This window comes from Coregonus clupeaformis, chromosome 27 (genome assembly GCF_020615455.1).
Source record: "Coregonus clupeaformis isolate EN_2021a chromosome 27, ASM2061545v1, whole genome shotgun sequence".
NCBI lineage: Eukaryota > Metazoa > Chordata > Actinopteri > Salmoniformes > Salmonidae > Coregonus > Coregonus clupeaformis.
The window spans coordinates 34,324,893-34,351,735 of NC_059218.1; the positions used below are offsets into that span (position 1 = coordinate 34,324,893).

Consider the following 26,843-nt stretch of genomic DNA (forward strand, 5'->3'; position numbering starts at 1 on the left):
CCATTCATTTGGACATGCTTCTGTCAGTCCCTTGACTTACCCACACAGGCGTTCCTCTGAGGGTGGAGCCGGTAGCCAGCGTAGCATTCACACTTGTAACCAGTGTGCACATTGACACACTCCCCATGGCCACAGAGGTTCCTGCTCAACCTGCACTCGTCTGTCTCTGCTGTGGGGAGGGGGGCACACAGCAATCACCCTAAGACGGTTGATCTCTGGACTGTACACCACATCATGGAGACAACAACGTTGCAGCTCTTAATGTTAACATGAGATGGTGGTTTTGATTGGACTGTGTAGTGGAACTCACGTGAGACCTGCGTCTGTGCCACCTCCAGGGGGCCACTGTCTGGGTTCACCCTGATGATGGGCGGAGGGGTAGGCTTGGTGATGATCTCTGTGGGACCAACCAAAGAAACAGACAGACCCACTCAATACCCCATGTCTCCCTGAATATCACCAGGTTTTCCTAGTAAAAGGCCTCTCTTGACCTCAATAGGACTTTCTGGATTAATACAAGATAAATAAATAATAAAGGAATGAGAGGCGTACCAGGGCCGCGAGGGCCGCGGGTGGACAGCTGCATAGGTGTAGTTGTCTCTGGAGGCCCCTCCTACAGGACAGGACACAGAGACACAGGCCAGTACGAAAATGCAGGGGTGCAACTTTCACAGGGGACGGGGGACATGCCACCCCCCCACATTATGAAATAGCATTTTTGTCGCCTCCAGTTTTATAATTGGAATGTGATTCAAAATGAGGCAACAGTGTGCTTTAGGACCATGCGGAAGCCTCCGAGCGGTCGGGTAGGCTGTTTGGAGTGTTTATCCGACTGGATAAAAAAAATATATTTATGTCCCCCCCACTTCTAAAACCAAAGTTGCGCCCCTGCGAAAATGTATGTACTCACTACTGCATGTCGCTCTGGACAAGAGCGTCTGCCAAACGACTAAAAATATATAAATTGTCAAATGTAAGAGGATCTGCACACACACACACTCTCTCCCACAATGACTGGTGTCTAAAGGAAAATAGTTTCTTACCGGGGGCTTGACTTCTGAAAAAGAGAACACACTGGTCAAAATGCAGAATAATGACGCATTGTAATTCACAGATTATGAATTTGAGGCACTCTTAAGTAACAGTAATATGGAGGAATCTCCAATAACCTGACAGCATGCTCTCACAAGCTTAGCAATATCATCTTTCTAAGTGACTAGAGACTCCAGAATGTAGTACATCTGTTGGCAGGCAGACAAAGGTAATCATGCCTTGCCTTCATCTACGTCTTGGGAAAGCCACAGTGACTGACTCACCCTGCTTGTGCTCCTGCTCCAGGCTGGTGTGGATCTGAGGAGGGAACGCCACTGTCTCCCGGACACTATGGAGGAAGTAGCCCTTCCCTGCTGGACAGATCTTGTTGAAGGAGGCTGGGGGACCAGGAAGAGAGGAAAGAGAAGGAAAAATAGGGGATCAGATGAGCACTAATCATACAGCATATCACCTGTCAAATCACCTGTCAAATACTGAAAACCCCCACTCTCCTCCTCTAGCATCCCACTGACCTGTGCCGTCTTGGGGACACCTCTCACAGCTGGAGCCCCAGGCCTTGCCCACGGTGCAGCAGCACATCTCCTGGGACAGGTGCGTGGGTAGGGCATGCTCACAGCGACCCGCCTCTGTTGCCATGAGGAAACACTGAGCCTGCTCCACTGGAGATGGAGAGTCTGACAGCCAGGATCAGTCAGAACAGAGCAAAACACAACAGAGGTCTGAGTTAAGACATTAGGCTGACAAAAGAGGTCAATCGGTGTAGTGCTATTTATTGAGAGGAAAATCATATGACATTTCTATCATTTCAGATGAGTGGCATTTTAAATAATGGAAATAATGGATGTGTAAAAACAGCACACTAAATATTGGGACATCAAAGCTAAGCTGTCTGCTTTGGTGACAGCTTTTTGGATGTGAAACACATTTCAGCCTCTCGATTGCCAACAAATAAAAAAAAAGACACTTCACAGTCTCTAAACCAGCCCCAGATGAGAGGAGAGGAGACAGGAGAATAAAGTGAATAGTGCTGCTGCTACTGAAAACGATATATCTGTGCTGTGTGAATGCAAAGTCCTGTGTAGAGCAGGGCCCACATTCACAAAACCTTAAGAATACATTTCTTCTTAACTGCAATTTTTTCCTTAACTATAGACTTATGAAGAAAGTTAAGCAAAGTTGCTATTCCTCTAAAAGTTTCTTGGAAAAGTTATTGCATTATTTCTTATGTTTTTCCTTAATCAAAAAGTGAAGAAGAAATTAGATTCTTGAAAATAAAGTTATTGGAATTGTTCTTGAAAAAGTTATTAATTCCAAGATAACTAAACCCTTGTCTTAAACTCAGGGCAGTGAGAGAATATGCTAATGAAGCTATTGCACATGTTTAATTCACTCACAAACGTCATCTGAGAGTTTCAGTATTGATTATTTTAAACCAAAGAACATGTTTTAGAACAGTAATCTCGGTACGAAATATGCTAACATGACTGCCATTGCTAGCTTGATCGCTAGCTAAATTGGTTGCCTAGTAACAATCATTTTAATAATAATAATAATAATAATAATAATAATAATAATAATAATAATAATAATAATATGCCATTTAGCAGACGCTTTTATCCAAAGCGACTTACAGTCATGTGTGCATACATTTTTACGTATGGGTGGTCCCGGGGATCGAACCCACTACCCTGGCATTACAAGCACCATGCTCTACCAATTGAGCTACAGAGGACCACCAATAAGATAGTTAAGAAGTTCTTAAGAAGATTTTGAGAAGTTCTTAAGAAAATCATGAGTTCTTAAGAAGTGTTTGAGGAATTGCATTTTTTTTTCTTAAGAAGCTTCTTAAGGTTTTGCATAAGAAGTGGTTTGTGACCCGGGTCTGTCTGGAAGAGGTTCTGAGTCTCACCCACACATCTGGTCCTGTCCAGGGTGAAGCCAGGCTTACAGGCACACAGGAAACTACCCTGGGTGTTCAGGCACTCCCCTTTCTGACACACCCCCTGCATGGTGCACTCGTTGATGTCTTACAGGTGAGAGAGTTGGGGACAGAGAGTGGGGGGAGAGAGAGTGGGGGGAGAGAGAGTGAGGGGAGAGAGAGTGGGGGGAGAGAGAGTGGGGGGAGAGAGTGAGGATTGGCTTGTCAGTGAAGCAGTAGCTGTAGCACGTACCAAACAAAACTTGATTAATGTTACCTTGACAGTGGGTGCTGTTGAGTCTCTTGTAGCCCAGAGGGCAGGTGGAACCATAGTCCTCTATGATGGTCTGCAGCTTCACTCCAGCATCTGAGGGTAAGGCAGGGAATGGGGGGGGGGGGGGGTTATCAACGTAATTAGAGCGGTATAAATAAATGTTTTGTCATACACGTGGTATACGGTCTGATATACCACGGCTGTCAGCCAATCAGCATTCAGGGCTTGAACCACCCAGTTTATAATGCTCATTAGACACTGTGTAGAACATTCTATAAATCTCTGAGAATCTGAGAAGAAAGACTAATCCATTAGTAATAGCATCATCCTACATCCGAACTATCCTACTCTGTTTCTAATAGCAGTCATACACTAAGTAGCTAGCTCATTCAACTGTTCCTTGTTTTGTCTGGACACACTGTCAACATAGGCAGCATAACAGTAAGTGTGTATGATTCCATGGGACATATGTGTGCATAGATGACACAAGATTGATCAGAGCCTGGGATTGAGAGTTTACGGCAGAGGAGGCTGGTGGGAGGAGCTATAGGAGGGATGGCTCATTGTAATGGATGGAATGAAATAAATGTGGTTTCCATATGTTTGATGTGTTTTTCTACCGTTACATTTATTCAATTCGAGCCATTACAATGAGCCCGTCCTCCTATAGCTCCTCCCACCAGCCTTCTCTGGATTCCGGGTATCCAAGTCTGAGCAAGAGAGCACTAAGAGTGGGAAAATAAAAGAGAACAGGGGTAAAACAACCACACCAAACTCCACCTCATCTGGGAAATAGCAACTTAACAGAAAGGAATCAAATGAAGATAGAAAACTGTGGTCGATGAGTGCATTTTCCACTAGTCAGAAATATGTCAAGAAAAAACTTGTCGGAAACTGTGGGAACATTTCCTTCCAGAATACATTTCAAAAATATATTGTAAGAAAAGTACAACTTTAAAAAGTGAATGCTTCCCAAGAAAAGTCCAGAATCATATTTTCCGCTAGTCCCTTTTGTCTGTTCATACACAGAAGGCATGTCATACAAACAATACAACGTTCCTACAACGTTCCTACAACGTTCCTAGAAAAGAGAGGAGAAGCACGCCAGACAGGGATCCTGCTGTCCCAAGTTGAAAGAATAACCAGAGCTATCCTTTTCTTACAAAGGGTTCTTTGTCTGACTCACAACTGAGGAATGGAGTAATAGAAAAATGGAGTGGGCAAGAGATTTGTGGGGCGCAGCTTGAAATTTGATGACAGTATTCCACTGGCCTGGCACATGGGAAGACACGTAACTGCAGGGTACTTCTCCCTCGCTCTCCCTCGCTCTCCCTCTCCTTCACTCACTTGAGCACACACACACACACACACACACACACACACACACACACACACACAAAAAATGCAGGCACATTTTTTCATGAGCTGGGAATGAATGATTGACGGGGACGGTTGACGTTTTTGGCTCCGTAAACAAATGACTTAATCCGTATAACAGCAGAGAGATCCAGATAAGACATCTGCCAAGGAGTCAAATTATAAACAATGGAAACTCAGTTGTCACACCTTGACATATAATAATCAAGATACACGACAGATATGAAGTTAGAGATGGAGGACAGAAGATCACAAATGATAGAATGGCAGATCACCAGTATTTCAGAAAGGACACACACACATGCGCGTGCACACACACACACACACACACACACACACACACTTAAGCAAGTCAAGAAGTTCATTCTGAGGCATTTGGTACTCACACGGTAGCTTGGGACATTTATAACATTTGTTTTGTCCCCAGGAGTTCCCCACACTTCCACAGCAGTCCTCCTGGTTGGTCAGTACAGGAAGAGGGGTACTGCTACACTGAAGCACATGGCATGAGAAAGAGAAAGAAAGAGGGAAATGCACAAAATGGCGATAATTGAATGTGAAGTGATAATCACTGTGTTGATGGGCGGTGTAACTCACAGCTTGTTTGGGCGTGGTCTCCTGGAAGCACCGCCCCCTGGGTTTGTGCGTCTGAGGGGTCAAGCGTGTCACAGTTTTATGAGGGGGCTTGGAATTCGATTGGTCGAGAGGACGGATGACAACGGATGTGTCATGTGTATGGTGGACACGCACATTGAACTGCACTGAAAAGAGAGAGAGAGAGAGATAGGGGGGGGAGGGGGGGAGAAAGAAGGGAGACACCAAGAAAAAAAGATAGAGAGAAACACATGGGAGATTACATGAATATGACTACAGTTCTTTATAATGTCACCCAAAATAAACTTCTAAATAGCACAGGTATTGAAATATACAGAAATATGGCTGTGGTTTCAGTGGCAACAGTTTGACATGATTGGTACCTTCTGATGAGTGGTGTCCTGCCCCCTGTGCCAGGGGAAGGGTGAACACAGAGTGGGTCTGTGCCAGCTGTGGTCGCCCCATGGCCGCCTGCTCTCCCTGGCTCTGGCCGTCTGGCAGCACTGACAGCGTGTAGACGGGTTGCTTGTTGCCCCGCGCCGCCTGGGCCTCGGGCATCTGCCGTAGCGGGAACTGGCACAGCCGCCCAGTGAAACCTGGCGGGCACAGGCAGTGGGTCCGCGAGCTGCACACCCCTCCATTCATACAGGTCAGTGGACACACAACTAGAAAGGCATGGAGAGAGAAAAAGTGTTGTTATTGAATAAAAAATAAAACACATCACCAAGCCATGAGTAGTATAGGAGAGGAGAAACACAGCACATGGCAAACATAATCAATCAACATCATGTATTGTCGGGCCTTATTCATTTGGAGCATTATTTTAAACAGAGAACAGTTGGGACTACAGCAGGAACATAGATCCAGTAGAAAACAAAACCCTGATGTCAGCAGCTTCCAGTATGAGTCACTTTGGATTTCGGGACTAAATGCCACGGTCAAATCACATCAGCTCCATGCGCAAATAAGCTGCGTCAGCCAATCAGCAGCAGGGAGCAGGAGCTGGCTATGGATGAGAGCAGGCCAGAGCTAGATGTTCCGGTTTTAAGGGGAAATGGAAAGAGAGCCTGTGACTCGACTTCCACTTTTGAACGTTAACAACCCCCCCCCCTCCCCTCCTAATGGTTATGGTAAGGGTTAAGGTAAGGTTAGGTAAGTGTTATGGTTAAGGTTAGGGTCAGGGTCAGGGTTGGTGTTAAGGTTAGGGTTTAGGGTAGGGACGTCCCAAGGATCTTGGTTAGCACTAAGCCGTTAACAAGGCGACACTCCATCTTAACTCCTCGTCCACATTTACTGGATTGGTTGAACAGTGCAGAAGACAACCTCCCCCGACAGGTTTTTTTCTTCTCATTAAGCCCAGTATGCAGTTCCACTGCATTTTTTAATTGTTCCCCTCTAATCAGGGACTGAATTAGACCTGGAACACCAGGTGTGTGCAATTCATTATGAGGTAGAACAGAAAACCAGCAGGCTCGTAGGGTAAGAGTTGAATACCCCTGATGTAGGGGATGTAGTTTCAGGCATATCTTTTACGCCTGTACGTTAGGTTAGGGAAGAGCAGAACACTGATACGAATGACCGCTTTTTACTGGTATACGGAAAAGACTTGAAACCACAGGAGCTCTGCTATGCCATATATACTGCTCCATAGGTTTCCCTTTGTGTTTACTTTTCTAGGAGCTCCTTTTCTCCCTAAAGGATAATCAGATGAAACAGTGGGGGCAGAATACAAACCAGACAGACAATCAGCAGAAATAATACCCAGGAAGATTGGTGCATTAATAACACACATATTAGAATAGTCATAGCACAAATTGTGCAATAAATTGCACTAAATAACATAAACAGTAACAAATTGACATTTTGACAATTTATCATTCCCAAAATGTTGTAGTCTCTCTCTGTCCCATATTGTGTTCATAAATGAAATCAGAAGCTGAAGCTCAGTGGTTTGGATGTCTTGCACTGCAGTCTAACATAACAGAATCACAGGGATGCAGGCAGCGTGAGTCAGCCAGCCAGGCAGCCAGCCAGCCAGGCAGCCAGCCAGGCAGCCAGCCAGCCAGCGTTAGCCAGCCAGCCAGCCAGCGAGAGAGAGAGACGGCTCAGCATGTCTGACTGAGACGGAGACCCACCCAGTGGTTGAGAGGAGGCCTCTTCGTGTTACCCGCCCGGCAGAGCAGAGCACCACACACTGAAGCAATTAGGCCTGGACTTCCTCGGAGTCTAGGCCGCTGTGTAATAACGGGACTAGATGACCTCTAACACAACGGGGACATGAATGTGTGCACGCATGACTGTAAGTCGCTTTGGATAAAAGCGTCTGCTAAATGGCTTATTATTATTATTATTATTATTATCTTTAAACCAATGAAAGTCAAGGAACAGAGCAAGTGGAGAAATCCCTCTGTTTAAATGTGCAGCGGGGTCGACTGGGCTGTTCTGACGCAGCCTGCACCATAATTACCCGTGACAGTGGTCTTTAACCCAGAGCAGACCGCTACATGCAGCAGCAGGTTAGTGGGGAGGCTCAAAGATAGCAGGGGAAAACACAGAGAGTAATCCAGCTGGAGAAGGACTTCCCAACCTCGTACTGAGCAGAGACATCTATTGTGTGCCTGGCTGACTTTTTGTCTCAGTATAGAAAGCTGGAAAGAGAGTGAGAGAGGGAGAGAGAAAGCGGAGCAATCTATGATGGATAGACAATTAGGAAGAGAAGACAGAGAAAGAGAGGGAGAAAGAATGAAAGAAAGAAAGGACAGGGGTGTAACCTCCATCCAAACCCAACTATACAACTTAAACCCACAGGGACTGGAGAGACAACATAGGAAAAGTCTGGTAAGGCTTGGGGAGAGGGCCGGTCTGGCTGAGACGCTATCTCAGAGAGAGCAGAGTAGACCCTCTGACAGGGAGCTGGAGCTCACAGCAGTCACACGCACGCACGCACGCACACACACACACACACACACACGCTATACAAACAACTGGAAGGGCTTCTATGAAAGAAATAACAAAGCCCTTAGGTAATAGTACTCAAAATTATATCTCTGTCTCCAAGAAAATGTTGTGCACATGCCATGAAGCAGACTGTACTTCGCTGTGGTTAAACAAAAATCAGGTGATTGAGTCATTCTTTTTGATGTTTAGAAATAACCCCAGCACTGGGCTTCACAACAAAGACTGCAGCACAGGGCCGTCTGCCATTTCAAGTACATCTCTTGATGTGTGCTTGTACTGGGAATGATATAAAAAATATATATATATGTTGGGGGGATAGATCAGCTTTAATATTGCAGGGGCTGTAGTGGAACAGGTTGAGAGCTTCAAGTTCCTTGGTGTCCACATCACCAACGAACTATCATGGTCCAAACACACCAAGACAGTCGTGAAGAGGGCACGACAAAGCCTATTCCCCCTCAGGAGACTGAAAAGATTTGGCATGGGTCCTCAGATCCTCAAAAAATTCTACAGCTGCACCATCGAGAGCATCCTGACTGGTTGCATCACCGCCTGGTATGGCAACTGCTTGGCCTCCGACCGCAAGGCACTACAGAGGGTAGTGCGTACGGCCCAGTACATCACTGGGGCCAAGCTTCCTGCCATCCAGGACCTCAATACCAGGCGGTGTCAGAGGAAGGCCCTCAAAATTGTCAAAGACTCCAGCCACCCTAGTCATAGACTGTTCTCTCTGCTACCGCACGGCAAGCGGTACCGGAGTGCCAAGTCTAGGTCCAAAAGACTTCTCAACAGCTTCTACCCCCAAGCCATAAGACTCCTGAACAGCTAATCATGGCTACCCGGACTATTTGCACTGCCCCCCCATCCCATCCTTTTACGCTGCTGCTACTCTGTTAATTATTTATGCATAGTCACTTTAACTCTACCCACATGTACATATTACTTCAACTACCTCAACTAGCCGGTGCCCCCGCACATTGACTCTGCACCGGTACCCCCCTGTATATATAGCCTCCCTACTGTTATTTTATTTTACTTCTGCTCTTTTTTTCTCAACACTTTTTTTGTTGTTGTTTTATTTTTACTTTTATTTTTTTAAAATAAATGCACTGTTGGTTAAGGGCTGTAAGTAAGCATTTCACTGTAATGTCTGCACCTGTTGTATTCGGCGTATGTGACCAATAAAATTTGGTTTGATTTGATTTGATTTGAGATTGTAACTTCCATCAATGTAATTGTCTGCATCACTTCCAATCCCCCATGTTTTTTTTCTCTCGCAAATATATATAAATATACATATACACACATACATTTACACATACAGTGGGGGAAAAAAGTATTTAGTCAGCCACCAATTGTGCAAGTTCTCCCACTTAAAAAGATGAGAGAGGCCTGTAATTTTCATCATAGGTACACGTCAACTATGACAGACAAAATGAGGGAAAAAAATCCAGAAAATCACATTGTAGGATTTTTTATGAATTTATTTGCAAATTATGGTGGAAAATAAGTATTTGGTCAATAACAAAAGTTTCTCAATACTTTGTTATATACCTTTTGTTGGCAATGACACAGGTCAAACGTTTTCTGTAAGTCTTCACAAGGTTTTCACACACTGTTGCTGGTATTTTGGCCCATTCCTCCATGCAGATCTCCTCTAGAGCAGTGATGTTTTGGGGCTGTCGCTGGGCAACACGGACTTTCAACTCCCTCCAAAGATGTTCTATGGGGTTGAGATCTGGAGACTGGCTAGGCCACTCCAGGACCTTGAAATGCTTCTTACGAAGCCACTCCTTCGTTGCCCGGGCGGTGTGTTTGGGATCATTGTCATGCTGAAAGACCCAGCCACGTTTCATCTTCAATGCCCTTGCTGATGGAAGGAGGTTTTCACTCAAAATCTCACGATACATGGCCCCATTCATTCTTTCCTTTACACGGATCAGTCGTCCTGGTCCCTTTGCAGAAAAACAGCCCCAAAGCATGATGTTTCCACCCCCATACTTCACAGTAGGTATGGTGTTCTTTGGATGCAACTCAGCATTCTTTGTCCTCCAAACACGACGAGTTGAGTTTTTACCAAAACGTTCTATTTTGGTTTCATCTGACCATATGACATTCTCCCAATCCTCTTCTGGATCATCCAAATGCACTCTAGCAAACTTCAGACGGGCCTGGACATGTACTGGCTTAAGCAGGGGGACACGTCTGGCACTGCAGGATTTGAGTCCCTGGCGGCGTAGTGTGTTACTGATGGTAGGCTTTGTTACTTTGGTCCCAGCTCTCTGCAGGTCATTCACTAGGTCCCCCCGTGTGGTTCTGGGATTTTTGCTCACCGTTCTTGTGATCATTTTGACCCCACGGGGTGAGATCTTGCGTGGAGCCCCAGATCACGGGAGATTATCAGTGGTCTTGTATGTCTTCCATTTCCTAATAATTGCTCCCACAGTTGATTTCTTCAAACCAAGCTGCTTACCTATTGCAGATTCAGTCTTCCCAGCCTGGTGCAGGTCTACAATTTTGTTTCTGGTGTCCTTTGACAGCTCTTTGGTCTTGGCCATAGTGGAGTTTGGAGTGTGACTGTTTGAGGTTGTGGACAGGTGTCTTTTATACTGATAACAAGTTCAAACAGGTGCCATTAATACAGGTAACGAGTGGAGGACAGAGGAGCCTCTTAAAGAAGAAGTTACAGGTCTGTGAGAGCCAGAAATCTTGCTTGTTTGTAGGTGACCAAATACTTATTTTCCACCATAATTTGCAAATAAATTCATAAAAAATCCTACAATGTGATTTTCTGGAAAAAAAAATCTCAATTTATCTGTCATAGTTGATGTGTACCTATGATGAAAATTACAGGCCTCTCTCATCTTTTTAAGTGGGAGAACTTGCACAATTGGTGGCTGACTAAATACTTTTTTTCCCCACTGTACATACATATAAATATATATACATACATACATACATACATATCCTTTAAAAAATATATTTCCCTTTATTACTTTCCAACTCCACCACCCCTTCCCTAATTGGAGTAAACTAGTGAACAACAACGCTTAGGCCTCTACTTCCAGCTTATACATACTATATACATTTTATGGACACAGTCAATTTTACAATCATTCTATTTTGTTTGTTTTCACTCCTGAACTTCCTCAACCTCTCCGATCATTTTCATGATCCAGTTTGCTTCTATATGCCATATCTCTCCAACTGTTCTCCTTCACAAAAGCTCTCAACCTCTAACCTATATACTTATTATGGACACAGCATGCCCTACAGTAGTTATCTTTCCGTTATTAGTTGTTGTTAGTTGTTATTAGTCCCATCCTTCAGCTCCATTCAACACCTCCCATCTATCTCTTAACACCATCCATATTGAACCTTTCTATTCTCATTGTTTCTACAGATTGTAAATTGAAAATAAATATTTTTGCTAAAAGTATTATTATATTATTGATCGATTGACTATGACTTTTCAGATCACCCAGTAGTGCTATCTGCAGGGTTAGCTCCAGGTAAATATTGCAATCCTTCAGCCATTCCTGGACCTGTGACCAAAAACAAGCCACAAATGGACAGTACCAAAACAAATGATCTAATGATTCTGTCTCTTCGCAGCAAAATCTGCAGAGCTGGGAAGATTGCATCCCCCATATAAATTACATTATATTGGTGCATCCCCCATATAAATAACATTATATTGGTAGCAAGAATTTTGTTTTGAATCCGGTGTCGTTTTGCGTATCAGTTCATAAACACTATGCCATGGAATCGGTACGTCAAAAATCTCTTCCCAACTATTTTGCAATCTATATGGGACGGCTGTCAATCCTTTGGTCCTTAAATGAAACTGATATACTTTTTTATTTATCGCAATTTTCTTTAACCAATTATGTTCTTTAATGCAAGGCCGACAGACAAGTTCCTTACTTTCTCCCCCTTCCATATGTTTTTGTTAGCTTCATGTGCGACATAACTCCACCAGTCCTACCTATGATATCATTTACGAAGATTATACCTTTTTAAAACATTTTTTCAAAAAATACTGTCTTTTTATCAATTAGTATATTTGAGTTTAACCACAATATTTGTTGCATTATTTGTTCTGTCGTTTCTGGAGGATTAAATTGAAATTGCAACCAACTTTCTATGGCTTGTTTTAGAAATAGTGATATTTGGGAGATTATTTCCTTTTCAAATAATTTAAAGTGAGAGGTTGTAATCTGAATAAAGGGGGAAATGGTATTCCCTTCCCCACAGATTAGCTACAGTAGTTGGATGGAGGACTGGTGCTTAGCGTGACAGACTCACCACATACAGTAACTAATCAGGTAAAGAGGGTGGACCTCCAAGTCCACTAATCAGTCTACACCACACTGACTGGATCAGGAGGCCAGGACTCAAACTGGTCCTCTTACAGTGTACAGGAGGGGTTTAAACTAGACTCCACATCTGCTTCATCTATCTAAACCAACCCAGGGCAGTTTGAGAGACCTGGGTATAATACACATGGACTAATGCTTTCTGCAGACTGTCTGAGTGAGTGATACGATGTGGGACTGTTATGATCCAGTCATGATAATATGTATTCCTCTGCATCCCTGAATTATGAAACCCAACTGAGCACAGAAAGTCTGCAGAGGTGAAAATCTCTCACTCTGTTGAGTGGGTAGCAGACAGTGTCAGAATGGCCTAGCGTAGATCATCTGAAACACTAAAGCCACCCAGCTTTAAGCTCTATTACCATGCCAACAAATGCTTGCCCACTGGTCAAAGACTGGTGGAATCAAAGTTGTTTCCATGTCATTTCAACCCAAAATATATATGTGATGATGATGAATCTACATGGAAAACTGATTGTATTTGCAAAAAGTCATCAACGTAAGGGCTTTTATTTTTAATCACCCAACTTTCAACCTAAATCCAATGACATGGTGACATTTGTTGTTGATTTCACATTGAATTCACGTTCGTAAGACAACTCAACCAAACGCAAATCAAAACTAGACGTTGAACTGACGTCTGTGCCCAGTGGGTGGTGCTATCTAGGCTATATTATACAGCACTATATATTATAAAGCACTTCTATGAAACCTATGATCCCAATATGGATATAAATTCACGGCCACCACCATTAATAACGAGGCCCAAATCCTCAGGGGACGTGTTTTAAATTATCCTCACATGTCACTTTCACATTATACAATTTTAATGCCATGTCTTTGGAAATAGATGTTATACTCAAAATTGGCTCACAGGTATGTTCCAAACCGCATTTAAAGGGAAAATCTTTTTCCTATCCAGCATGTGCTGGAAGCGAAAGAGAGAAAAGACAGTGGGAGAGGAGGAGGGAGAAAGGACTTTTTTTTCAAAGCTCTTCTCAACATAGTGTTTTATGTGACAGAGGAGTGAGAGCGCCTTCCCCATAATGCCGTGATTTAGACTGAGACAGACAGTGTGTAGGGGAGGAACTGCAGGAAATAGAGGGACAGAAAGTGAGAGGGAGAGAGAGAGAGAGAGAGAGAGAGAGAGAGAGAGAGAGAGAGAGAGAGAGAGAGAGAGAGAGAGAGAGAGAGAGAGAGAGAGAGAGAGAGAGAGAGAGAGGAAAAGGGAGAGATGGAGGAATGGAGAAAGGGGGAGAGGGGAGGAGTGTGTGAGAAAGAGAAGTAGAATAGAGAAAGTGCAATGGAAGAACCATCAGAGGGATCCAAATGAATCTGCTGTTATTGCTTCTCCAGATGCAGAGAATTTTTCATTCACATACCTGTCATTCATCAACTGTAGTGTGAGCAAGCTGAGACAACGATACACACATAGATACGAATGTACACACACACACACACATACACAAAGTGTGCCCACTGACACACTACCACAGATTTGGCACACTAACCAGCCTGGTTTCATAGACTAGATGCAACATAGTAAACGGAAATCCGGGACACTCAAATAAGTATGATATGTTACATTTGGTATGGTTACATAAGACAGAAGGTTACTTAAGGCAAAAACTAAAGTACGGTGGTTGGTCGGAGTAGACGGGTGGGCGTATAACGCGAAATGTCTAACAACCCAAAGGTTGGTGTTCGAATCTCATCGCGGACAACTTTAGCATTTTAGCTAATTAGCAACAAAAATATAAATGTAACATGTAAAGTGTTGGTCCCATGTTTCATGAGCTGAAAAAAAAGATCCCAGAAATGTTCCACAACCACAGACCACGTGTAACCATGCCAGCCTAAGACCTCCACATCCGGTCTGAGACAAGCCACCCAGACAGCTGACGAAACTGTGGGTTTGCACATCCAAAGAATTTCTGCACAAACTGTCAGAAAGCGTCTCAGGGAAGCTCATCTGCGTGCTCGTCATCCTCACCAGGGTCTTGACCTGACTACAGTTCGGCGTCATAACCGACTTCAGTGGGTAAATGCTTACCTTAATTGCCACTGGCACGCTGGAGAAGTGTGCTCTTCACGAATGAATCCCAGTTTTCAACTGTACCGGGCAGATGGCGTTGTGTGGGTGAGCGGATTGCTGATGTCAACGTTGTGAACAGATTGCCCCATGGTGGCGGTGGGGTTTTGGTATGGGCAGGCATAAGCTACGGACAACGAACACAATTGCATTTTATTGATAGCAATTTGAATGCACAGAGATACCTTGACGAGACCCTGAGGCCCATTGTCGTGCCATTCATACGCCACCATCACCTCATGTTTCAGCATGATAATGCACAGCCCCATGTCGCAAGGATCTGTAAACAATTCCTGGAAGCTGAAAATGTTCCAGTTCTTCCATGGCCTGCATACTCACCAGACATGTCACCAATTGAGCTGTTTGGGATGCTCTGGATTGACGTGTACGACAGCGTGTTCCAGTTCCTGCCAATATCCAGCAACTTCGCATAGTCATTGAAAAGGAGTGGGACAACATTCCACAGGCCACAATCAAGTGACTCGGTCAATATGGAAGTGGTCAGGTGACGCGGATGCTACGCTACAGGACTGTTTTGCTAGCACAGACTGGAATATGTTCTGGTATTCATCCAATGGCATTGAGGAAAATACCACCTCAGTCACCGGCTTCATCAATAAGTGCATCGACGATGTCTTCCCCACAGTGACCGTACGTACATATCCCAACCAGAAGCCATGGATTACAGGCAACATCTGCACCGAGCTAAAGGCTAGAGCTGCCGCTTTCAAGGAGCGGGACACTAATCAGGACGCTTATAAGAAATCTCGCTATGCCCTCCGACGAACCATCAAACAGGCAAAGTGTCAATACAGGACTAAGATTGAATCCTACTACACCGGCTCTGACGCTCATCGGATGTGGCAGGGCTAGAAAACTGTTACGGACTACAAAGGGAAACCCAGCCGCGAGCTGCCCAGTGATGCAAGCCTACCAGACGAGCTAAATACCTTTTATGCTCGCTTCGAGGCGAGCAACACTGAAGCATGCAATGATCCACAGCATCAGTTTTGTGATTTCTCAATTCAATTCCAAATACAGTGTCACGGTTTCGGCCGAGGCGGCTCCTCCTCCTTGTTCGGGCAGGTTTCGCCGGTCGTCGTCTCCGGAGTTCTAGCTGCCACCGCTCGATGTTTCTTGTTTGTTTGGTTTTGTCTGTTAGTCACACCTGTTTTGTGTTATGTCTCATTTAGCACCCTATTTAGTTTCCTTGTTGTTAGTTTAGTGTTGTGTGTAATTGTTCGTGTCATGTTTGCGCTACCCGTGTCGGTACGCTATTTTCATAGCTTCCTCCTTGTGTGTTAGGAGAGTATTACGCACCTGTGTGTGCGCTCGCTATTTACGCCTGTGTGCGTCCTTTTGCCTCCGGGCGGTTTGGATTTATTTTGTTTGCTCAAGTAAAGTCTTGTTGGACTTATCCTCTGCTGCCTGCGCCTGATTCTACACCACACCTATACACAGCAGCGTGACAGAATTACACACCAGTACATGGAATCAGCAGGAGCACCCGTCGACACCATGGAGGAGCGTCTCCTTGGTCAAGAGCACCGTATCAACCAGATCGGGCACGCCTTGGAGGGCGTCATGGACACCCTTCGACGATGGGAGACCAGCGGGGTTCCCACAGCCCCACCTATCGCACCATCACCACCGGACAGCCAGCCCGTCCATCGACCGGAACCCAGTGGGATTCGGCTCTCGCTCCCGAGGGCGTACGACGGCACCGCTGCCGGGTGTCAGGGGTTCCTCTTACAAGTGGAGCTCTACATTGCCACCATACACCCGGCGCCCTCGGGATACGAGAGCGTTTCCGCCCTCATCTCCTGTCTCACCGGCAAGGCGTTGGAGTGGGCCAACGCCGAATGGAGGGGAATAGACGCCGCCACAGTCACCTATGCGGAGTTCTCCCGTCGCTTCCGTGCGGTCTTCGACCATCCACCAGAGGGGAGAGCGGCGGGGGAACGTCTATTCCACCTCCGACAGGGGATGAGGAGCGCTCAGGAGTTTGCGCTGGAGTTCCGGACTCTAGCGGCTGATGCTGGGTGGAATGAGAGGGCCCTCATAGACCACTTCAGATGTAGCCTTCGGGAGGACGTCCGCAGGGAGTTAGCATGCAGGGACACTACACTAACATTTGACCAGCTGGTGGACATGGCCATTCGACTGGACAACCTGCTTGCGACCCGCGGACGTCCCAGGTGGGGGCCTCCCATTCCACCCTCCAGCGCCTCCGAGCAGTGTCCGATGGAGCTTGGAGGTGCTGGCGCTAGAGGGAGAAGAGGTAGGAGCCCGAGGGGGGCAGTCTCCTGCACCAAGTGTGGGCGCGGAGGACACACCGCGGCTAGGTGCTGGGGAGGGTCCCCTGGTGAGGGAGAGGGCAGGTCATACAGTGGGGAGTCCTCCCAGGTGAGTAGGCGCCCTACTTACCCAGAGCTTTCTGTCGTACACATTACATTACCTGTTTGTTTCCCACAGGTTGCACCTCGGTCCCAGCATAAGGCGCTAGTCGATTCAGGCGCAGCTGGGAATTTTGTAGATCGGAGATTCTGTGTTAAGTTAGGGATTCCCCTCCTTCCAGTCGAAAAACCCTTTCCTGTACATGCCCTAGATAGTCGTCCGTTAGGATCTGGGTTGATTGGGGAGGTCACAGCGCCACTTAGGATGATGACGCAGGGGGTCATGAGGAGACGATTCAACTCTATCTGATCGACTCTCCCTGCGTATCCGGTGGTACTGGGGCTTCCCTGGTTGATGACCCATGATCCTACTATTTCGTGGCGAGAGAAGGCTCTTAAAGGGTGGTCTGCTCAGTGTGAGGGGTTATGTCTGGGTGTTTCCGTAGGGGCGACCTCGGTGGAGAGTCCGAACCAGATGCCAGCACTGCACATTCCTCCTGAGTATGAGGATTTGGCGCTTGTGTTTAGTAAGACCAGAGCGGCACAGTTGCCACCTCATAGACAAGGGGATTGTGCGATAGACCTCCAGACAGGAGCAGCGCTTCCGCGGAGCCATGTGTATCCTTTGTCACAGGAGGAGAAAAGGGCAATGGAAACTTACATTGCCGAGTCTCTGAGACAGGGATACATACGGTCCTCCACTTCTCCCGCGTCCTCAAGCTTCTTTTTTGTGAAGAAAAAGGATGGAGGTTTGCGTCCGTGTATTGATTACCGCGGTCTCAATCAGGTGACTGTGAAATATAGTTATCCACTCCCGCTGATTGGGACCATGACGGAGTCCTTACACGGGGCAAGGTTCTTCACAAAATTGGATCTCAGGAGCGCATATAACTTGGTGCGCATTAGGGAGGGCGATGAGTGGAAGACAGCATTTAGTACTACCTCCGGCCATTACGAGTATCTCGTCATGCCATATGGGTTAATGAATGCTCCATCAGTCTTCCAATCATTTGTAGATGAACTTTTCCGGGACATGCAGGCGCAGGGAGTAGTGGTGTACATAGATGATATTCTTGTGTACAGTGCTACTCGGGCCGAGCATGTAGCCCTGGTGCGCAGGGTATTGAGGAGACTGTTGGAGCATGACCTGTATGTCAAAGCTGAGAAATGTCTGTTCTTCCAGGAGTCAGTTTCCTTTTTGGGTTACCAGTTGTCTGCGTCAGGGGTGAGAATGGAGTTGGACCGAGTGTCCGCTGTGCGTAATTGGCAAACCCCAACTACGGTTAAAGAGGTGCAGCGGTTCTTGGGTTTTGCGAATTACTACCGGAGGTTTATCCGGGGTTTTGGACAGGTGGCAGCTCCCATAACGTCTCTTCTGAAGGGGGGTCCGGTGCGCTTGCAGTGGTCGGCTGAGGCGGACAGGGCCTTTGGGAGACTGAAGGACCTGTTTACCTCGGCTCCGGTGTTGGCGCACCCGGATCCCACTTTACCCTTCCAAGTTGAGGTGGATGCGTCTGAGGCCGGTATCGGGGCAGTTCTTTCTCAACGATCCGGTACACCACCTAAGCTCCGCCCCTGTGCTTTTTATTCTAAGAAGCTCAGTCCGGCGGAGCGGAATTATGACGTAGGGGACAGGGAGCTGTTAGCCGTAGTACAGGCCCTAAAGGTGTGGAGGCATTGGCTTGAGGGGGCTCAGCACCCTTTCCTCATTCTGACCGACCATCGTAACCTGGAATACATTCGGGCAGCTAGGAGACTGAATCCTCACCAGGCTCGATGGACTATGTTTCTCGCCCGGTTTGTGTTCAAGATCACTTACATCCCTGGGTCCCAGAACGGGAAGGCAGATGCTCTGTCCCGTCGGTATGACACGGAGGAGAGGTGCGTGGAGTCCATTCCCATACTACCGGAGTCTTGTCTGGTGGCACCGGTGGTGTGGGAGGTCGATGCGGAGATCGAGCGGGCGTTACGCACCGAGCCTAGTCCTCCACAGTGTCCGGTGGGTCGGGCGTACGTCCCGCTCGAGATCCGGGATCGGCTGATTTATTGGGCTCACACGTCCCCCTCCTCTGGACATCCGGGTATTGGCCGGACAGTGCACTGCCTTAGTACGAAGTACTGGTGGCCAACGTTAGCCAGGGATGTGAGGGTTTATGTCTCCTCCTGCTCAGTGTGTGCCCAGTGTAAGGCGCCCAGACACTTGCCCAGGGGTAAATTACAGCCCCTGCCCGTTCCACAACGACCCTGGTCTCACCTCTCGGTGGATTTTGTTACCGATCTTCCCTCCTCACAGGGGAATACCACCATCCTGGTCGTTGTGGATCGGTTCTCGAAGGCCTGTCGTCTCCTTCCCATGCCGGGTCTTCCTACGGCCCTACAGACCGCTGAGGCTCTATTTACTCACGTCTTCCGGCATTACGGGGTGCCCGAGGATATAGTGTCCGATCGAGGCCCCCAGTTTACCTCCAGAGTCTGGAGAGCATTTATGGAACGTTTGGGGGTCTCGGTGAGCCTTACCTCGGGTTACCACCCGAGAGTAATGGGCAGGTTGAACGAGTCAACCAGGATGTGGGTAGGTTTCTGAGGTCATATTGTCAGGGCCGGCCGGAGGAGTGGGCGAGATATGTGCCCTGGGCCGAGATGGCACAGAACTCTCTCCGCCACTCCTCCACCCAACTAACCCCTTTCCAGTGTGTGTTAGGGTACCAGCCGGTTCTGGCACCGTGGCATGAGAGCCAGATCGAGGCCCCCGCTGTGGATGAGTGGGTGCGGCGCTCGGAGGAGACGTGGGACGCTGCACACGTCCATCTGCAGCGTGCCATACGTCGACAGAAGACGAGCGCCGACCTACACCGCAGTGAGGGGCCAGTGTACGCACCTGGAGATCGAGTCTGGCTCTCAACCAGAAACCTGCCCCTCCGCCTGCCCTGCCGGAAGCTGGGTCGGCGGTTTGTGGGGCCTTTTAAAGTCCTGAGGAGATTGAACGAGGTGAGTTACAGGTTAGAACTACCTATTGATTACAAGAATATTAACCCCTCGTTCCATGTGTCTCTCCTCAGGCCGGTGGTAGCTGGTCCACTCCAGGACTTTGAGATTGAGGAGACTCCTCCGCCCCCGTTGGACATCGAGGGGGCTCCGGCGTACACTGTTCGGACCATCCTGGATTCGAGACGCCGGATGGGGGGTCTCCAATATCTCGTGGAGTGGGAGGGGTACGGTCCGGAGGAGCGGTGCTGGGTGCCGAGGAGGGACATTCTGGATCCGTCCCTGATGACCGAATTCCATCGTGGTCATCCTACGCGCCCTGCTCCGCGTCCTCCTGGTCGTCCCCGAGGCCGGAGGCGGCGCGCACGGTTTCGGCCGAGGCGGCTCCTCCTCCTTGTTCGGGCAGGTTTCGCCGGTCGTCGTCTCCGGAGTTCTAGCTGCCACCGCTCGATGTTTCTTGTTTGTTTGGTTTTGTCTGTTAGTCACACCTGTTTTGTGTTATGTCTCATTTAGCACCCTATTTAGTTTCCTTGTTGTTAGTTTAGTGTTGTGTGTAATTGTTCGTGTCATGTTTGCGCTACCCGTGTCGGTACGCTATTTTCATAGCTTCCTCCTTGTGTGTTAGGAGAGTATTACGCACCTGTGTGTGCGCTCGCTATTTACGCCTGTGTGCGTCCTTTTGCCTCCGGGCGGTTTGGATTTATTTTGTTTGCTCAAGTAAAGTCTTGTTGGACTTATCCTCTGCTGCCTGCGCCTGATTCTACACCACACCTATACACAGCAGCGTGACATACAGCTTCACCCTTCCAACTTTCTCCCTTTCTCCCATCATATCAGCCACTGTGCTTCTGCCTCTGCATTGCTTGCTCTTTGGGGTTTTACACTGGGTATCTGTAAAGCACTTTGTGACGACTGCTGATGTAAAATGGGCTTCATTTACATTTGATTGATTGATATCATACTGACTATATGTCTATGGATGGAACTAGAACATGTTCCAGGAAGAAATCCCTCTGTGAAAATGAAAAGGGATGGATCGCTCACATGATTCAGTTCTTTGTTGATTGACTTATTCTCTCAACACACACTCTGGATTGATTCTCATCATAGAGTAGCAGGTACACAAGGCCTTGCCCATTGATTACTCTGTGAGCATGTTGTTTTCTGATTTCCAAGGTTACATTTATCTCTCGATCAGAACAGACCAGATAACAGGTTTAAGCTGTTCAGCAGGTCCTCCTCAAAATATGTTTCTCATTCCAGGTTGTTAAAAAGGACTTGGAGTCTCTGCACGTATGTGATGTGAATGATACTCGATGAGTGTGTGGTGATAGAAATGAATCATGCTTGCAGAAGAACAACAATGTTCAATAAGACAGCATAAAAAAGAAAGAAGAAAAAAGAAAGAAGAAAAAAGTATTGCACAAAACATTTCCTTGACACGCAAAACTCAAAATATATATTTCACCAACATTTGTACATATACAAAATATACAATAGATACACCTGCACAATCTATTTTACACATAGCTATTACGTACAGGGAAGCTATCCCTTTAAATAGTAATGCCAGAGGTCAGGTCGATGACAATAGGGTCACAACAAGCTAGCTCACATTAGCAGCATATAGCCCTTGATAGGCATTTTGCGTCCCAAATGGCACCTTGTTCCCTACATGGTGCACTACTTTTGACCAGAGCCCTATGGGCCCTGGACAAAAGTAACACACTATACGTGTGGTGAATAGGGAGCGATTTGGGACACAATTATTGTCTAGCTCCCCTACCAGTATGTCAATGTCCTAAAGCCCCTGCCAAGAGGTCTGGCCTTTTATGGCACAGGTAGTACACTCATTTCACAGAGGGTCACTGCTTCAAGTCCCTCTTTGTCCCCTAAATCATTACATGATCAACAGGGTTGATCGGTCAGATAAAGACTGTGGTGCCGCCTGGGCATCTCTTTGGGCACTGCCCACCAATGTCCTATTTGGTCGGGGAGTGAGGGTTAGGAGTCCAGCACCTCCTCATTTTCAGCACTGGCTTTCTGATAACCTCTGACATTTGATGTAAGACCCCAAGCCTTGGGATGCAAGAGGTTCATGAGAACAGTTCTTAGTATCTGCCCAAACAAACAAACACACACACACAAAACACACACAAACACACACACACACGTAACCCAGAACAATAGTCCGTGAGTCAATAAGTCCTGACAGTTCCAGGACAAACAAAGGAAAAGGCATCTCCATAGTCCAATACTCTACACACTCTCAGTCTGTATCCAACTCGCTAAGGAATAAAAAAATATTATAAAAAATATTTTTTTTAAACTCTGAAGCATGCATGAGAGCACCAGCTGTTCCGGACGACTGTGTGATCATGCTCTCCGTAGCCGATGTGAGCAAGACCTTTAAACAGGTCAACATTCACAAGGCCGCAGGGCCAGACGGATTACCAGGACGTGTACTCAGAGCATGCACGGACCAACTGGCAAGTGTCTTCACTGACATTTTCAACCTCTCCCTGACCGAGTCTGTAATACCTACATGTTTCAAGCAGACCACCATAGTCCCTGTGCCCAAGGAAGAGATGGTAACCTACATAAATGACTACCGCCCCATAGCACTCACGTCGGTAGCCATGAAGTGCTTTGAAAGGCTGGTCATGGATCACATCAACACCATCATCCCGGAAACGCTAGACACACTCTAATTCGCATACCGCCCCAGCAGATCCACAGATGACACAAACTCAATTGCACTCCAAACTGCCCTTTCCCACCTGGATAAAAGGAACACCTATGTGAGAATGCTGTTCAATGACTACAGCTCAGCGTTCAACACCATAGTGCCCACAAAGCTCATCACTAAGCTAAGGACCCTGGGACTAAACACCTCCCTCTGCCCCCAGGTGGTAAGGGTAGGCAACAACACATCTGCCACGCTGATCCTCAATACTGGGGCCCCTCAGGGGTGTGTGCTTTGTCCCCTCCTGTACTCCCTGTTCACCCACGACTGCGTAGCCAAGCACGACTCCAACACCATCATTAAGTTTGCTGACGACACAACGGTGGTAGGCCTGATCACCGACAACGATGAGACAGCCTATAGGCAGAAGGTCAGAGACCTGGCAGTGTGGTGCCGGGACAACAACCTCTCCCTCAACGTGATCAAGACTAAGGAGATGATCGTGGGGCTGTAGTGAAGCGGGTCTAGAGTTTCAGGTTCCTTGGTGTCCACATCACCAACAAACGATCATGGTCCAAACACACCAAGACAGTCGTGAAGAGGGCACAACAACACTTTTTCCCCATCAGGAGACTGAAAAGATTTGGCATGGGTCCCCAGATCCTCAAAAAGTTCTACAGCTGCACCATCGAGAGCATTCTGACCGGTTGCATCACCGCCTGTTATGGCAACTGCTCGGCATCCGACCGTAAGGCGCTACAGAGGGTAGTGAGAACAGCCCAGTACATCACTGGGGCCAAGCTTCCTGCCATCCATGACCTATATACTAGGTGGTGTCAGAGGAAGGCCCAAAAATTGTCAAAGACTCCCATCACCCAAGTCATAGACTGTTCTCTTTGCTACCGCATGGCAAGCGGTACCGGAGCACTGAGTCTAGGTCCAAAAGGCTCCTTAACAGCTTCTACCACCAAGCCATAAGACTGCTGAACAATTAATCAAATGGCCACCCAGACTATTTACATTGACCCCCCTCCCCTTTGTTTTTACACTGCTGCTACTCGCTGTTTATTATCTATGCATAGTCACTTTACCCCTACCTACATGTACAAATGACCTCGACTAACCTGTACCCCCGCACATTGACTCTGTTCCGGTACCCCCTGTATATAGCCTTGTTATTGTTATTTTATTGTGTAATTGTTTTATATTTTTTTTACTTTCGTTTATTTAGTAATTATTTTCTTAACTCTATTTCTTGAACTGCATTGTTGGTTAAGGGCTTGTAAGTAAGCATTTGATTTGAGTTGATTTTGACTTTAAACCCGCCACCTAGTCACCTAGCTAACGTTAGCCACAACAAATTGGAATTCGTAACATATATGTTCTCAAAATTGTAACATATTGTACAAATTGCAATTCGTAAAATATTGTACAAATTGCAATACGTAACATATCATACAAATTGTAATTCATAACATTTCATATGAAATAGATGATGGATGTCCACAAATTAATAAATACCATACGAAACGTAACACATCATACTAATTGGAGTTTTCCGGATTTACATTTACTATGTTACGTCTACCCCTGAGTCCAGGTTGCACTAACGTAGACCTAGATGTACAATACTATACAGTGGCTTGCGAAAGTATTCACCCCCCTTGGCATTTTTCCTATTTTGTTGCCTTACAACCTGGAATTAAAATTGATTTTTTGGGGGGTTTGTATCATTTGATTTACACAACATGCCTACCACTTTGAAGATGCAAAATATTTTTTCTTGTGAAACGAACAAGAAATAAGACAAAAAAAACAGAAAACTTGAGCGTGCATAACTATTCACCATGATTCACTGTGGGGATGGTTTTGGTGGGTGGCACTCTCTTGGAAGGTTTGTTGTGGTGCCATATTCTTCCATTTTTTAATAATGGATTGAATGTTGCTCCGTGGGATGTTCAAAGTTTCTGATATTTTTTTAGAACCCAACCCTGATCTGTACTTCTCCACAACTTTGTCCCTGACCTGTTTGGAGAGCTCCTTGGTCTTCATGGTGCCGCTTGCTTGGTGGTGCCCCTTGCTTAGTGGTGTTGCAGACTCTGGGGCCTTTCAGAACAGGTGTATATATACTGAGATCATGTGACAGATCATGTGACACTTAGATTGCACACAGGTGGACTTTATTTAACTAATTATGTGACTTCTGAAGGTAATTGGTTGCACCAGATCTTATTTAGGGGCTTCATAGCAAAGGGGGTGAATACATATGCATGCACTACTTTTCCGTTATTGATTTTTATGAATTTTTAAAATGTCACTTCACCAATTTTGACTATTTTGTGTATGTCCATTACATGAAATCCAAAAAAAAATCCATTTAAATTACAGGTTGTAAAATGCCAAGGGGGATGAATACTTTTGCAAGGCACTGTACATACACAGAAATACTGACACATTTTGGAATGTTTAATTATATTACTTCAGACCAATTACTGGTTGCTAGGTTTTTCATTCCAATCAACCAGGTTTGAGGACAACAGGGTGGAGAGTTTTAGCCAAGGATAATATTTTAACAATAGTTACTTTACTAACTCAAGACTTCACCCATTTTCAATGCCAAACCTGGACGTTTCTACACTCCAGATTGAGCAAGAACCATTCTATTTCCTTTTCAGTGATCCAAAGCCCCAGGAGCAACAATAGGTTAAACTAAGTCCCCATTAAAATGAAACCTAGGTGAAGCGATGAAAACTCAGAGCTCTCTCATATCACTGCATCACAGTTCATACAGTGCATGTAAAATCAGAAAAACTCATACTGCCCCCAGACCTCAACATGAGCTTTAGTAGAGGGGATCTCCTGCCTGTCTGTATGCTGTTTGTGTGTGTATGTTTGTATAAGGGGTGCCCTCTGCTTGCCCCTGGGGTTTTGCTCGGAGTGTGGCCTCCCACCCACGCACTTCTGTCTGTCTGGAGATGACACAGCAGCAGTGTGGCCGCCTCCCCCTACAGCCTCCCATCCAACCACAGCCTCTCTCTCTCAACTCAAATATTCCCAGCTCAAAATTAACTAATTATAGTTTAACGCTCCTGTTCAACAGCTAGTCTAAGTACAGTGAGCTGCAAAAGGAAAGAATCCCTGTGTACATCTGAAAGCATAGGTTTCTTAGAAGACAATCTGAAAGCATACGTTTCTTGGAAGACAATATGAATTTCATACATCTGAAAGCATAGGTTTCTTAGAAGACAATCTGAAAGCATACGTTTCTTGAAAGACAATATGAATTTCATACATCTGAAAGCATAGGTTTCTTAGAAGACAATCTGAAAGCTGAAGGTTCATAGAAGACAATATGAATTTCATATTGTCTTCTAAGAAACGTATGCTTTCAGATGTACACAGGGATTTATTCCTTGTTCATTATGTCAGTGGGTCAGAGTAAGGCTGGCCAGCTTCTCATGGCTTAACAAATATGTATCATCCTTTAAAGCAGGGATGGGCAACTGGCAGCCCCCCTTTAATAGGCCAGCGGATCAATTTCCAAAAACTAAACTCAGTCGGGGTCTCAACTTAATGTTGAGAGTTAGAATAGTAGACTACACAAGGTGCAATTTCCACATTGTGAATTTTTCTCTTGTTACGTAATTCACTGACAGTCACTTAATTAGCCTATGTCAGCTAACATGTTTAAGTTTGGCAAGTTGGTCTAGCCTGCTATATAAACTTGTAGTAATCATGGTTAGTCACTCTCACTCAGATATCATATTCAAAACGTATTCATTTTTGTCTCTGCTCCATTAAAAAAATTGTATAATTGCATGAAATTAGCTTTAAAATTGCTATATCTTCTCTCCGCCCTATGGCAAAATGTGTAGAATTGCAGCAAACTTTCTTTAAAACTGCAACATTTTCTCTACGCCCCATGGCAAAATGTGTACATTTCAGGAAATTAACTCTCTCCGATGTCATGAGACGGGCCACTAAAATGTTTGTTTTTTACTTAGTGCTGCACGTGTTGGTATAGATGTGGGTCCGCAGACCCGCGAGCCACTGCTGCCCCTCATGATGAGTTCAGATTTTTTGTGGCCCCCACCCCATCAAAGAACCCCATCCCTGAGTCAAAGTGATCAT

At 46.1% G+C, this 26,843-nt stretch overlaps 1 protein-coding gene across 9 annotated transcripts in view; it reads right to left on the bottom strand.

The window, feature by feature from the left end:
• The window catches only part of LOC121541874 (latent-transforming growth factor beta-binding protein 3-like), a 52,849-nt gene that overhangs the window by 11,307 nt on the left and 14,699 nt on the right, over positions 1-26,843 (bottom strand). For 6 of the 9 annotated variants that reach the window (XM_045208164.1, XM_045208161.1, XM_045208165.1 and 3 more), the window contains exons 2-12: positions 5,600-5,881; positions 5,220-5,383; positions 5,009-5,114; positions 3,249-3,338; positions 2,963-3,079; positions 1,566-1,727; positions 1,317-1,430; positions 1,044-1,057; positions 553-613; positions 311-397; positions 41-169 (exon numbers count right to left, since the gene is read on the bottom strand). In XM_045208164.1, the coding sequence (XP_045064099.1) occupies positions 41-169; positions 311-397; positions 553-613; positions 1,044-1,057; positions 1,317-1,430; positions 1,566-1,727; positions 2,963-3,079; positions 3,249-3,338; positions 5,009-5,114; positions 5,220-5,383; positions 5,600-5,881 (1,326 nt within the window). The remainder of the gene's footprint in view (positions 1-40; positions 170-310; positions 398-552; positions 614-1,043; positions 1,058-1,316; positions 1,431-1,565; positions 1,728-2,962; positions 3,080-3,248; positions 3,339-5,008; positions 5,115-5,219; positions 5,384-5,599; positions 5,882-26,843) is intronic. The other 3 variants (XM_045208160.1, XM_045208167.1, XM_045208162.1) reach the window with 2 other exon arrangements.